Here is a 15,129-nt window from a genome sequence, read left to right on the forward strand (position 1 = left end):
AGTCCTGAGGACTGTGGCTCAGTACACCCCACCTGCAGCAGCCAGCGAAGGTTTACCTGTGTAACCCCTTTCTCTTCCAAGGGGTAACGGATACAGTGCCAAGGAGATGGAGCGGCAGGCCAGATTGAGGTCTGATACCACATGTGACCGGGGGAAGGGATTGCTGATGCTCTGTGATCGTGTCTGAATGAGGCCCATATGCAAGGGCCGTGCTTAGCATGAGACAAACTAGCGAAGAATAAAATTTTTTTACATACACATCTATATATGTGTGTATAATGTAAATACACATATGCATGTGCCTGTCAATGTGTGTATATGAGGGCTTCAAATTAAGCCTCAATTTTTGGTTCAGCATCACAGCTGAGTAGAATAAAATACTTCAGTGAGTTATTGTGAAGACAAATCTAATAGTAGGATCAGGTGCAAAATAAGTATTCTTTGCTCGCATCGAGGCGTACTGCGTTCTGTGCCTTCCTAACTCTTCCCAGGAGGAAGGGAGACCAAAAAGATCTTTCTATCTCTCTTTTACTTTATAATCGACCTCTGTGTGAGGGAAGCCCATATGCCTTGTCTTTGGTGCTTTAGTTTCCCATCAGTTGTGTTTTATTTCAGTAGAAAAGTTTACATGATCATTTTGTTATAGGGCTTTACTAATTGCACCACTCACATCCAAATGGGTGAGTAGCCCATGTTTTTAATTAAAAAGCAGCAGCCAACACTAAGGATCTCAGTTTTCTGGAGGTTCCCATCCATTTAGAAGCTGCTCAAAGGCAATGGGCTTCTACAGAAGAACAAACTCGTCACTGTCAGGCAGCAAAGCAGAACGGCACCAGCTCAGACTGATGCAGAATCTGGCTTATACTAATTTATCGGGAGTTGTTCCATATTCACTTGGCCTTGCTGCAAGGTGTTTGGCAATGGTCTAGTACTTACCGTCCCCAGGCTGTTCCACCCACTTGCCTGGCACTGCATTCTGTTCCTGCTTGTGGGGAACATCTTGGGGGCGTTTCAAGGCAAACCTTGAAGCAGCAGGCTAGCTGCACTTAACCAGTTACAGTTTATCTTTCAGCTGCAATCACCAAATGCTTTTATGGCAATATAGAAAAGCACATGTGACAACAGTCCGTCCTCCAAGAGCTGAAGAATAAATGTGTTTACACACCCACATGTTTGGCTACTGGATTTCACAGCTCCTTGCTGATAGCAGCAGACTGAATTAGAATGAAGAGTTCCAATTTCCATTCCATATTTGAGCTATCAGACCTAAGAGTCTCCTTAACTTACGAATTATCAGGAATAAGTAGATTTTTTTTGCATTTAATTTCCAGGGACAAAAAAATCCAGTTTCTTTCTTTACAGGGAATATTTTTATCGCAAACATTGTTCCAAATATGTTCGTGACAAGACTGTTCCTGACATCAGTGGACCTGTCATAAACAGGCACAGGTTTGCCCCACTAACAAGTTAAAGGGGGACAAAACAGAACTAACATGGAACATACATTTGCAAGGGTTTCATCACGTGGCCAGAGACAAAAACAGGATATCAAGGAAGCAACTTCAAATGTATCTGCAAGGACAACATTGCACTTGGAATACCACTAATGTTTCACAGCTTGCTCCAAGATGTTCTCATCCACCACCTTGTGAGGGAGAGTCACCTTCAACGTGGCATTCTCTTTCATTGCTTGGCAGATCGTTTCATAAGCGTAGTCATTACCAGACCAGCAGCGTCTGGCGACCTGTCAGACCAGAAAATCAATGGGTGTAAAAATCAGACATTTCTCTTGCCGCATCCGTCTTACACAATATTTGCGCAAACACTGGCACCCGATTTCATGACAATAAATCTTCCGACCCTCTGCCAGATTCTAGTTTTCTTACTGATTTTGAAAATAATTTATGTAATACCTACTTAATTTTTACGAATAGTATTTGGGTAGACTTGGTACGTTTTCATGCAGAAATATAACATTGGACAGATAACATAGAAGAACCAGGGACCTTACATACTTTACAAAATTCTCTCACTAAAAATAATTGTGCACTCCACCCCAGCTCTGTAAAACTAGCACTATCATTTAAACAATCAATGCTTTTGTAGTAGGATAAATATTTAAAATAGAAAATGTCACTCTGCATTTTCAAAGTATGAAATCAAGAAACCAAATTCTCTGCCACCATGTAAGGATGAAATTCTGGACAGCCAGGGAACTAGTAAACCCATTTTCCAGCAGCAAAGCTGGTTTTGATCTGTGTACAAACAAGACTCCACAGATGAAGAAAGTCAAGATTTGGTACAAGGGAAATAAGTGCTTTCCCCTACTCCATGCCTTACAAATCTCTATTATGAATTGCAAGTCAGTGTCTGAAATATTCAGGCTCAAAAATGTTCAAGAAAGAAAGTACTTAAGTTCCAACTCGGCAAAATATTTAAGCAGAAGATTAATGCGAGGCTAATAAGTTACCAGGATCATAGTGATGACAGCTAGAAATGACCTTTCAAGTCAACAACTCAGTTTTGCTGCCACTCACCTATGAGTACTCCTGGCACTAAATTTTCAAGGGTACAGTCCAGTTTCTTACCAGTCTTGTATACAATATGGGTAGCATTCACAGATTGTCCTTTTTCAACATGTTGTGCAGGAATGGGGCTTTTGCTTGCAATAAATCAGAGCAGCAGAAGATTTAATGGGTTTTTAATAGGCTGTCTCTGATAGTTCTTGTTAAGGGTTTGTCTTCATTAATCTACAAATTAATGTAACTGTCCTCCTCCTTCTTCCTTAATAGTTTACTACTGTGTTATTTCAGATCTGGGACAGAGAATAGTGCAAATCATTCCTCCTCCTCTTCTACCCCCAGATACGTCAGGTCTTATGGGGAGAGAAAAAAACCTCATGTTTAGGTCTAAAGCAAGAAGGAATTCTGAAATTCTCTTGAGAAGTAAAGCAGAACAGAACACATTAACATTGGCGAGGAGCTCCCTCAACACATCAGGTCCCTGTGAGGTTACGTGACTGAAATGCAACAGGTCTTGTCCTTTAATTGGACCGTGCATCACTGTGGCCTGCAAGTATGGAATTAAAACCTCTCTGCCAATGCAGAGATCTTAGTTTTAAACTCAGACAGGATCTATCTGGACACTCATGGGATGCAAAAACTCTAATGGTAGCAAGGGCCACATGAACTGGCTCTTAGACAACAAGCTTTTCAAGATCTAGAAGTTTTTCTACATCTAGAAGTTAGGAACAAGCAAAAATAAAGTTCATATAGTTGTCAATTGCATTAAGAAGTCGGCTAATGCCAACACGTCTAACAAAATCATGGTATGCACGCTTCCCCTTCTGCTTAAAGAATGATGACACACGCACTGAGATACGTGGAAATTGTTTGGCTCCAATATGCTATAAAGACAGGAGCAGTCCCAACACTTTACAGTAAGTTTCTTATCAAAGAATTACTCAGCCTCTTTTATTGACTCAAAGTGCTTTGAAGTTGGTTGGAGGTAAAAAAATAACCAAACAAAAAAATCTCATTGCCTCTAGTGAAATTGGGCTCATAACCAACCATATCAGAAACCGTGAATGGAATGAGTCACTTGGCCCATTAAGACTATTCCTGGCATACAAAAAGACAGATCCTAAAAACTCCTGCCTGACTGCTCATACTCTTCATTTAGTTAAAAAGAAAATCAAAAAACAAACACCACCAAAAAAAGCCCACAAACCAAAAAACCAAACTACAACAGGGGCACTGGAACCCAAGTACCTAAATGAGCAAAGTCCTGGAGGCAGGAAAATATTAAAGTAAACATAAATAATGAGTTTTGCTTACTCCATTGGAAACATCCCAGCTGAGCATCATCTTAGCCCGTTCTTCAGCCTCCTTGGACCCATCCAGAACCAGGCCGAATCCCCCATTCATTACTTCACCCCTAAAAATGACAAAGAGAATGAAATCAAAATGATCCTAAGCCATCCCACAAAATTCACAGGAGTTAGGTTGTTCAGGTGCACTGCAGGAAGGAGGATGCACCAGAAATGGTGCTGAATAAGATAGATACAGTATCAGTGACTTTAATACTTAAAATTTAAAAAAAAATTAAAAGGGAAATTAGCAGGGCAAAGGCTTGGTTTCCTGACCTGCAGCAAACCTATTCCACCTCTCTAGTAACGCCCAGCTAGCGGTCAGCATCTGCGCCAAGCAGGAGTGCCAAAACCCAAGCGTGTGGTGCCTCTCCTGAAGAATGCAGTCTGTGCTGGCTCTGGGGACCAGTGAAGAAAGGTTGGCACTTCCGATGGCCAGGAGACTTACCCACCTCTGGGCATTTTTCAAGGTTAAGCTGTTCGTCTCTGCCGCGCTAGAGCCTGCCATACAGATAGGCTCGTGAGGAGCACTGTGCGCTTACTGAAGCAGACATATGGATCTATTTATATTCTCTCGGGACAAATGAGAGAGCATAAGTATTTTATTAAAGAAGTGTTAACCACCACTTAATGCACATCTGCCTCAATCATTTCAAAAACAGTCATTCATTTTGTATGAGACATGGGTGTTTAAAGCCATCAGTGCCAACTTTTCAGGAAGCAGACTTATTGGCAGAAGAAGAACAGAAATATGTTAAAACGAACAGATCATACTTGGGAGAAATACCCATCTGGTTTTAAAAGGACAAGGAAAACACGTAGAGCAAAACATCTTGTCTGACTTCAGAGTCTGGGCTGCTCAAGGTCCTGTTTTGTTGCATATGGTAAATAGTGGTGAATGCGGTTGAATAATTACCCGTTGCTGTAAATCTATGACAGTTCTGGCACTGTAACTCAGCATCTGCAATACCTGAGGGACAGGGCATATCATACACCACCACACGGTATGAGAGACTGCTGACGGAGACCCCAGGGGCAGGAACTGGTCCTCTGTGCTTTGTAGTTAATGAATAAGTTCACAAAATTTAACTATAACACCACCAGACATATCCAAGGATCGGAGAGGAGTTAGGAGTCTTCCAGTCCAGGAAGGAATCATTTCTTACTGTGTATTTTCCTGCAGGAGCTTAAGCTTCTCAGGAAACGGGGAAATGAGGCTACGTGGGAGCATCACAGAGCTGAGAGCTACTTTCTGAAATGAAAGCTCACATTTTCAATGTAATGTCGTTACTTACATGATAATTCACTTTCACTAGTTGTATACACTCCGTGCTAAGTGGGACCCTATCACATAGCTGAGCGAGGAGCTTAGAGCTCCAGATCTCACCATCACCATACCATTCTGTAAATTCCCTCCACTTTACCTTTATTAGGTCTATCATTACCAGAAATATATTTTCTGTGAAAAGGCACAGGGGTTTTGAAACTGACAGTCTCACAGCAGAATGTCAGTGAATGCTTCGTTTTCTTCTCTTTAGCAGGAAAATTTGAAACAAATTCATGTTTCAATTGAGGTGGATTTATTTTGAAGAGTCAGAGCTCACAATATTAAATTTTTCTTCTCAATTGACGCTGTCAGCATTTTTCAGCCTGGAATTTAATTCTCGGGATCTTTTCACTGTGTGAAATCGTTCATTATTTCTGCTTTTAGTCTCATTTTGGGGTGAAAACAAATATCCAAACGTGCATTTCTTGCAAATTCTACTTTTTAAATAGCTCACGTTCTTACTGTCTTCTCCAAAAACAGGGGAGTCCCCTACCCTAGAGGTGTTTAAAAGCCGTGTGGGTGTGGTGCTGAAGGACGTGGTTTAGGAACCCTGGCCGTGCAGGGTGAATGGTTGGACTCAGTGATCTTAAAGGTCTTTTCCAATCAGATGAATCTGTGTGATTCTGTGACCAGAATGGATGACAACATTACAAATGTATTTCTACCAAGACCAGGGCCAGTTACCTCACCATATTCCGCTGCTTCACTATTCTTTACTGTCAAAGTACTAAGCTAGAATACACTTATGAACACCAATGATACCATTGCCATGTAATTGGGATCATGGTACAAGCACACCTCAAGACAGCCTACTAGCAAGATCAGACAGTAAGAAAATCAGACCTCTGGACCAGTCTTGATAAAGATATGCCACATGGGAAGATGATGGTCTTTCAGTGGCAAAGATCCTCTCTGTGTCCAGCATCCCAAAGAGCATCCTTTGAAGTTCAGGCACAAACAGCGAGCGTCTGATCTCTCTTGCACCCCATAAATTTAGAGCCTCTCCATCGATGTCCATGATGTTACTCCAGTGTAAATCAGAATCACTCATCAGATTCTGTCCTACTGTCTAAAAATCACTCATAAATTAAGTGCCAACGTTTGTTAAGATGGATTTTCTAGCAAAACCTCTCACTTTTAAAGGGGAGCTCTCTGCCTTCATTAGCATTGGGTCACATTTTCAGGTAATTAAAGAAACATGTGGCATTTTGACCTAAGCTACCTCCTATAATTTCCAGATGTCTCCTCCTAAGGTGATCAAAGAAAACAAGGCCTCTCCCACAATCAAGATGTCTCACTGTCAACAGTGCAGCTCGATTCTTAAATTGCTTCTGCCTTTTTTGTTACTACAGGTTACTCAGGCACCATCCTAATATCTCCTGCAAATAAACAAGCATCAAGAAATGAATAACATTCGTTTGCTGTAGTTATAGCCAAGACTACGTTAATCTTAGGTCTCTCAAACAGCACAGGTGATGCAGATTCTAGATAAATAAATATTAATCCTGCCTTCTCCCACAAGGCTATAGCTCAGAAGTATCAAAGCAGGTAAAAGGCATTGCTGTAGACTCGCAGGGAAGCTGTGACTGATCTGTCAGCAGTTCCAGACAAGCCCAGCCCCTGCAGGGAGGGCAGGGAGCTGAACACAGTGCAGTTGCAACCACTGAACTCCCCAAACAAACTCACCAGTGACAACTTGATTTCTCTCTAATCAGGTGCAATTTGTTTATAAATATAGATAAGCTTCCACGTGCACTTTCACATTTCCAAATCAGCTGATGACAAGAAGATACTATCAGGCACATGGGGATTTCTTTATGCCAAAGTCACATGAATTTTTAGCTCTCCAGAGAAAAACAGGGTCCTAAAACCTAATGACATCTATCTCTTCCAGGCAAAGAAAGCAATTTGTTATGGCTGGGGGTTGTTTTGCTTCTTTTACCACCTTTAGGTCATTCCTCTCTTTCCCCTTAGAAGCAAAGGGGTGCAGCGCTTTAACTAGCCGGACTGGTGCCACGATTAGTTAAGCCGAGCAGAACCACCTGTCGTGCCGTGGCTTTCGGGGGCTCTCCAGACCACAGCATCTAATGACATGACATTTAATGACACAACATTGTTGCCACATCTGAATCTCAGCATGGTGGCTTATTAGGGCTCATGCAGAGACAAGCCTAATTTTCAGGCTCTGCATTCTTTACTGAGGCACAGTAATTTAATCAGAGGGCTATGACTGCTCCTGAGAACAAGGTGAGCAGATACAGTTCCACAATGACAAGCTACTAAGCAGTCAAAGAAAAGGGCAGAAAGGATAACCAAACCGTGGTTCTCCACTGGTGTTTTTATTCCAGTCAATAGCCACACGCCAATTTTCTGATGCATTACACAAGTGACAGCACCTCTGCTCTGCCTTGGGGAATAGCTCCTTTCTGATCATGTACTTCCACTTGAACAGCTAAAACAATACAACTGGAACTGCAGTGTGGTCAGTGCCAGTTCTCCAGTAAAGGCAACATCACCATTCAGCCAGTCTCTCTCAGAATTGCTCAGAGGAGGGATTGGCCTTACAGAGGCTGGAGAGATAGAGAATGGGATCATTTGTATCATTTGAATTGAGCATCATCAATGCACAGAACATTTCTGGCATGAGCAATTATTTTAGCATTCTAATAATTATCATTAAAATATTCCAAATATTTTGCACAATGTGTAGCATAAAGTGATTTTCTTTCTTTGTGTGTCATAAGCAGGCATTTTTAAAAGGTTAAATTCAGCTAAGGCAATTCAGACAGAACTAGTCTGCTGCTGTCTCTGGAGTCTGAGACAAGCAGAGTAAGAGGATATTCTGGTATGTATTTTTCACTCAGTTATGAAAATTGTGAATAAAATCCTGGCCATGGTGGTTGTTATCAATGAAACCAGTAAATGCAAGTTTTCATTCCATGTGTGTTTAAGCCCTCAAAAAGCTTTTTTTATTCCATTGTTCAATTTTGGTCTCGTGTACCTCCTATTCAGTAGATATCTCACTGAAGTCACAGGAATTAGAGTACAGGAGAGGAATTCTCCATCTAACTTCAAGGCATATTTTCTAGATTCAGCTCATCCAGATGAGAAACAGTTAAATATTATCCAGTGTCTTTGAGGATAACATCTGCTACAAGTTCTTGTGCTTGCTATTGTTGGCATATTCCAGAGCTGGATGTAACAGGGAAGTGGGAGGGTTCACTACAGCATTTTATAGCGGGTTGTGTCCCTTTTGACTAGTGACACCACTAAAGACAGACATGACTGGAAATGGCAGAGGCTTTACTGGACTGTGCTGGAAGGAACAAATGAGAACTAACATCTCTTCAGTGTGGCCAGGCTCTCCTTTTCCCTACGCCTCTGCCAGTCCAGAGCAGGCTTTTAGTGGCGTGTGACAGAGTTCAGTTTCCCTCTCCATATATACTATTTCTTTCATTCTGCTTCTCTGTTTAGACATTTCTCTTAGCTCTGCATCGTATGTGAAGGAGATACTTAATCCAGTCCTGACTTGGCTGTGGTCTTGTATCCTACCAGACACAAGCAAGGGGAGAAAGAGCGGGGGGGTTTGCTGGCACCTGAGCTGTTTTGTATCAATAACCCCTTGTTGCACTTTAGCACATGAGCATTTATATTGGGGTCCTAAGGTCACAGATTTAAATACAGCTTAAGGGGAAACCTAAACATAATCCATCCACTAACACTCTGGCTGTGCATGTGTGAAGACAACTTTGGAAGCAGGATCTGTTCAAAAAGCCCACAGCAGACTGTCCTCGTTTAACAAATTAAGTTCTTCAAACTGTGCTGTGGCCAATGTCCAAAACACTTTTTCGAGACACGTGGGCGTTAATTAAAAAGCCTCACACAACTCCACACTTTAACTTAGATACTTTCAGCCCTTGTTTCCAAACCCATCCTTCCCATGATCACAACATTGTACTACTACAGTAACGCACATCTTCCCTGCAGTTCCCTCCTGTCTCTTTTCCCCACACATACAGAGCAGCGGAAACAGGATTCAGACTCCAGCTCGATCACAACATTGTACTACTCCAGTAACGCACACCCTCCCTGCAGTTCCCTCCTGTCTCTCTTCCCCACACATAGAGAGCAGCGGAAACAGGATTCAGACTCCAGCTTTGGAAACACAAATACATTCTTACCAGCCAACTCCGCCACCATTGTGCAACGCAACCCAGGTCGCTCCTCTGAACGCATCTCCCACAAAGTTTTGTACTGCCATGTCTAGGGGCAGAGGAAAGGTGTTATGGATCTGACATGCTGCATTCATTTTGTTGTTACGTTGCTCACTCCTTCCACTGACACCCTGATTATGGCTGTGTGAAGTCAGTGTTGGGAGCAGAGTTTACTCACAGCTTCTCTCACACATATAGGTTGAACACTTCATTCTTGGGAGGAACAGGCAAGAGAGATTTTCCTCCCACTCTTTGCCCCTACACTGGAGGAAGCAAATACCAATTTCACACTGTGGTTTGTGAGTACTCTGGTGCTTTCTGCATTTCTGATCCAGTTCAACCAGTGAAGAACCTACCACTCCTCATCTGAAAGACACCTCCTCAGGGTGGAGAGAAATACAATCCTTTCCTTTGGGATGCCACAGTCATGGAAGAACAGGCTGGACACATCCATGTGGAGGGCTTCAAAATGAGGGGGACACCTGGAAAACCACACACCTTGCAGTTCTCAGAAGCCTGAATTATTTTCAGATCAGACTGCAGAGTTAATTCATCCCTGTGCAGAAAGCCAGTCTAAAGCTAAGGAGTTGCATTTTGGGAACAAAGTTGGAAGGAAAGTGATATTGTCCCTAATTCTCTGGACATGGGGGAATTTTACTCTGAACACACGCTGCTGAAATCACACAGGAAGTTTTTTTTTTTAAATTAAGAAAAATAATTTAGTAGGCAAATGTACTTTGACTAATGTCAAATGCATGATTTCAGCTGAAATGTTCACTATTGTTTTGTATATTTACTACAATTCATGCTAAAGCACGTGCAGAGAGGTGGAAAGAGGTAGACACAGAGGATAACAGCTAAAATTCACTGAAAGTGGTTGTCCAGATTTAATTCAGGACAGATTTAATAGATCATTTGCTGTGCTTTTAACAGCAAAACCCCCCCCCCGAGACAAACAGCAATATCTCCACGAGCTACATTTGCAGACCCACAGTTGTTACATGCCTGATGGAAAAATGAGTTTGAGTACTAATCTATGTTAAACCTGTCAAAAGCCCCATTATGGCGTCTTATCTGGCATTATGTCACTTTAATAACTCAATTATCATAATTACAGTGCTGTCAAGAGGAATGGGAGAGATCAAAATCCCCGTATTCTAAAATGTACAGATTTCTTCCTCAGTCCCCAGCGTGATGAGAGTGGAGGTTGGACAAGGAGCATGGCAAGTGGACTAACGATATATTACACACTGCTCCTTCGCTTTGATAAAGGTCACTAACGGTGCAAATGTCTGTGCTGAAATACACTTTGCAGAGCAGCAATGCTCCACGTTTGCCAAGGATCAGGCTGAGGTACTTACTGTGAAACAAAATGAGACAGGCAAACACACTGGAAAATTCCCGTGTGCTAGAGAGGAGCCAGTTTCATCGGAAGGAGCTCAAGTTTGGTGTTAAAACAACAGGAAAGAAAGGGGAGATGAGGACCTAAAATGTTCTTTTACTACCTCCAGAGGCTCATCTGGTAAAACAGCATTAGGCCTGGTTTCAAAGACCAGTGAAATTAGTGGTTAACAGGCTTTAGATAAGCCCTTGGAGAAGGCAAAGTGTTCGTGTAAATCACAAAATGCAAAGAAAATCACATAGCATGATGAACAATGGGGTTTAGCAAGCCTTGTTTCTACTGTCCTCTTCTGAGGGCGTTGCCTGAGGTTTACTTATGTTGCTAAGCCCTTTGATAGAGACATTACTTTGGATTGCTGTCCTCTGCGCAGCTGCACCATTTTCCAACAGCCTGTCAGAACCAAACATCATCCAAGGCATCTGTCCTTCTGGCCATTAGAACTAGCCAACATACTCAGAGTTGAAGTGGGACTGATAGACACAGCTAAAAGGCTCATTTCATCAGGAAATCCAGTTAAGATAGCAGGGAACTCTTCTCGTTAAAATTAAGACCTAATTCGGTTCTATTATGAATTCCCATGATAGAAGTATTTCAATATGCTTAGCTCCATCTGTCATAATTTCTCGATATACAGCACTTGTATCCTCCAACCTCATGCCACTTTGTGATTGTCGCTTCATGACATGCGGAAACACTACTGGGCTAAAACTATTATCATAATTTCCACTTAATGGACGGAAAATTGAGGAAGATTTAGGTTAAAATTGCTTAGTGCTCCATTCATTTTTTTTTTTCAGGTCTCAAATCTGATATTTCTTGGGTTTATTTTTCTGAAGCATCATTTCACAAACTCAAAAGCAGAGCCTGGTTAGCTTAGGTCAGGTGTGCAGAATTACAGGCTCCTTTTGTATAGCAAACCTACATGATTTGCTCACAGTGAGCAACAAGGCTTGGAGTCTAATCCGGAACACCTGACTTCCATTACTATGCTTTTACTATCAAAGTATGTTCCCTTAGGACCAGAGAACTTCCTTTCAGAAACTCCTGACTGTTTTCTTGAGTCCTGGGGCAATGAAATGAACACAGCTGTGAATCTTTTTGCTTTAAGCAAAATACTGCTATAGACCTGATTTTGTTCTTGTAGATCCCAAGAAAATATGGCTGTAATTCTCCTCAGATGACCTCTTTGAAACAGTGAGGAGCAAAATTAAAATCAAATAGAAGATACAGTCCTCTGAGATAGACAGCTCACCATTTACATACACATAAATCTGGTGCATCTTCATTGAATTTTCAGCATTGATCTGGACCTCTCCTATTTAACTGGCTCCACATTCATGTCTGTATCACTATTAAATCCCACAAAGTTTTTCAGGAAATCTGATTAATGGGGGTTAAAGGGTTAAACAAAAACATTTTTAAAATGTTGCATAACCCCCCCCAATTTCTCTTTTAAAGCAATTTCCTTGTTTGCCTGGATGGACAAGACTCAGCTGCTTTGCTGACCTGCGCAAAAGGCTGATCCATCATAAACGTTTGACGTTTCTCTGTAAGGACTGTCGGTCCCACTCACATCATGGTGATCTCGGCTGAGGACTACCGGAGCCTGCAAAAAGCCAAGGACAAGCAAATGGAATCTTTTCTGGACTGTCGATGCTTCCCAGGATCACTATTTGCTGAGTTCACATCTGTCATTTCAAACGTCAGCTTTGTCCCCTCTCCTAAACCCTCTGATGCACCTTCTCTGCCTGCTATTGTTTGTTATAAACCAGTTGTACACATACTGCTCATGAAAGCCAGCACCCTTGTACAGCTAAGAGCTTGTTATTATGCCAAAGGCGTCCACAAAGGAGGGCAGGGAGAAGAGAGGAAGCAGTATCTGAGCGTTTCTTTGCTGAAATTAAGACATTTCAGTATGCAAAAATCTTCATTCAAAAATAGTTCGTTTGCTGCTGAAAATGAAAACTAACAGCAAAAAAACTGTACACTTTTCCAAAAGACTAAAGCCAAGTTAACAATGAAAATCAGTAGTTTCACACAGTTTAAACAAGTCCATTCTTGATTTGGAATTTAACCGACAGTATGAATCTAGATCAGCTTGCAGGTCTTCATTATCATTTGCCATGCACATGTTTTATATAAGAGTGATTCGCTCTTGGCATGGTGTAGTCTGGAATGAGATGGCTCTGGTTTATGCTGGCAGTAAATTAGGAAATCATTGAAAATAGACATGAGCACCCAGCTTGCGAGAGGGGAATGGAGATTTGCAGAAACAAAAAAAGGATGCAGCAGAATCTGAAGGGCCTGGGAGTGTGACCTTGTCAGTCATAGCTCCAAGGGAGTGCTCTGTCTGGTCAGGTTTATTTTCTGAGACTAGCTTACAGTGACGTTCATTTTGAATCCTGAGAAGGTCAATAGCATTAGAAGTATTTTAACAAATATTTTGAGTAACAAAACACAGACCTTTCCCAACTAGAATCCATTCTAAGTGAGGTTCCCACTTTGAAAAGGGTAATTGTAATCTTTGTCCGCAAAGCCAGGCCATGATGATGATGATAGAAGAGCTGGAGATGAATGAGTGAAGGTGCCTTGGTCTGATGCTGCAGTGCACACAGCAGGAAATAGGTATAAATCCTAAGTGGTGCCTTCTGGATTTTGGTCCCCCAGGATGTCACATTGTTACGCCTACCCACAATACTCATGAAGAACTTTAAAAATCCCTTTACGGTCTTGCCCATAGTTTGTACTTTTACCACCTTCACACATGGTAAGTGGGATTTTACTCAAATGGTTAAGACATTACTCATTATGCACTAGAGTGGCAGCACCAAACCTAACAATTTTCTTCATTCTCATATACAATGCAAATGAAAATGGACTGCAGAGCTCACTGTAGCCATAACGTGGCTGAAAGTGAGAGACAGAGGGCAAGAAGCACTGGGCAGTGCCACAGTCTCTGGTTACATTTAACGTTTGGGAAGTGCTAAGCAGTAATAGTCCCTGCCTTGTGTTTTCAGCAAATCACAGCACGATATGTTATGCTTGTAGGTCACCAAATAGAAAATAAGGCAGATTCCCAACACGAAATAAGAGGGAGCATAGCATATTTCAGAGAGTTCCTAAAGCCATCTCTCTTCTACTACATAGTACCATACTGGTGGCAGGCAGAGAGGGTGACCGAGCTATACTACATGCTACCAGAATACTGGTCCCATGTAAATGGTGGGCTCTTTGCTCTCACTGCTTAAAGCTTTCTCCTTTCCCACCTGCCATCCCACTCTCATACATTAAACACAATTACTGGACCATATCAAGCCAAAAAAGACAAACCTTAATCCTTCCTTCGGAAATCGCTCGATTAATAGCCACGGCTATAGACACACGACCTCTCTGATCAGAGTATAAGATTCTAGCTTGAGAGCCAACAACCTGGAAAATACAAATGCCAGAGCGATAAGTTTCTCTTTGCTTATCTTCAGGCCCCAGATAGAGTCACAGGATTGACCCCTTCTGTAAGAAAAAAGTGCAGATTATTTCTTTGTCAACATCCAGCTTCCAGAAAATAAGATACTGAAGCCCCTCTTTGTTTTATCTCCACTCACACAATCAGCGAGATGCATTTCGGTATTCAGCCGCTACTGTCCAATAAATCCCACTTTTTAAACCAACCTGATTGCTAGGCTATAATCCCTCTATCAACAAATCCTTTATCAACGGCAGAGAAGCAGAGATTTCGAACTGGCAATGGTGGGGTGGAAGGGAAAAGAAATATGGAGACAAAGAATGGCAAAGAACATCTGTCCTGTACAGCTGTGCTCCTCTCCAGCTTTTGCCCCACAGACCAGTCTGGCTTCCAGATGAGGAGAGTGCACAAGCCCTGCAGTGTTACCGGTTACCTTCACAGTGAGAGCCTGCCCTAAAACAAAAACAAAGGATGCTTCACTGATGTCCTGCTTCCCACAATGCAAAAGGATGGCAGTTCCTTGGCCTATCTCCTGTTATGAAAAAGGTAATGGGAACCGCAGGAGCAAAGCGGTTGGGCCAAAGTAATGCCAAGAAAGATGTTTTTAATAGCACTCTGGAAAAAAAGATGCTTCCAACTGAGGTTGAGGGTGAAGCATTGACTTATTTCACTCCAGATATAAGACTAGATACTGCTGGATTATTTTAACATTTCCAGATGAGGAAGTGAAGGGAAAGAACTGCTTCATTTTACCCTAAAATCCTGCCGTGCAAGATGTTAAATTTCTCAGCCCTGGGAGTTACAGCCAGTGTTTTCATTCACACCCATTCCTGATTTTCATGCCAGCATTCAGCA

The 15,129-nt window shown here is 42.0% G+C and overlaps 1 protein-coding gene across 1 annotated transcript in view; it reads right to left on the bottom strand.

Annotated features, from left to right (window-relative positions):
• Positions 1–1,566: 1,566 nt before the first annotated feature.
• UROC1 (urocanate hydratase 1) overlaps positions 1,567–15,129 on the bottom strand; it is a 42,219-nt gene continuing 28,656 nt past the window's right edge. The window contains exons 16-20 of the mRNA XM_010135062.1: positions 14,142–14,240; positions 12,318–12,417; positions 9,377–9,458; positions 3,837–3,936; positions 1,567–1,744 (exon numbers count right to left, since the gene is read on the bottom strand). Coding sequence (XP_010133364.1) covers positions 1,604–1,744; positions 3,837–3,936; positions 9,377–9,458; positions 12,318–12,417; positions 14,142–14,240 — 522 coding nt within the window. The 3' untranslated portion in view covers positions 1,567–1,603. The remainder of the gene's footprint in view (positions 1,745–3,836; positions 3,937–9,376; positions 9,459–12,317; positions 12,418–14,141; positions 14,241–15,129) is intronic.

The sequence above is a fragment of the Buceros rhinoceros genome, unplaced genomic scaffold (assembly GCF_000710305.1).
Source record: "Buceros rhinoceros silvestris isolate BGI_N320 unplaced genomic scaffold, ASM71030v1 scaffold15674, whole genome shotgun sequence".
Taxonomy (NCBI): domain Eukaryota; kingdom Metazoa; phylum Chordata; class Aves; order Bucerotiformes; family Bucerotidae; genus Buceros; species Buceros rhinoceros.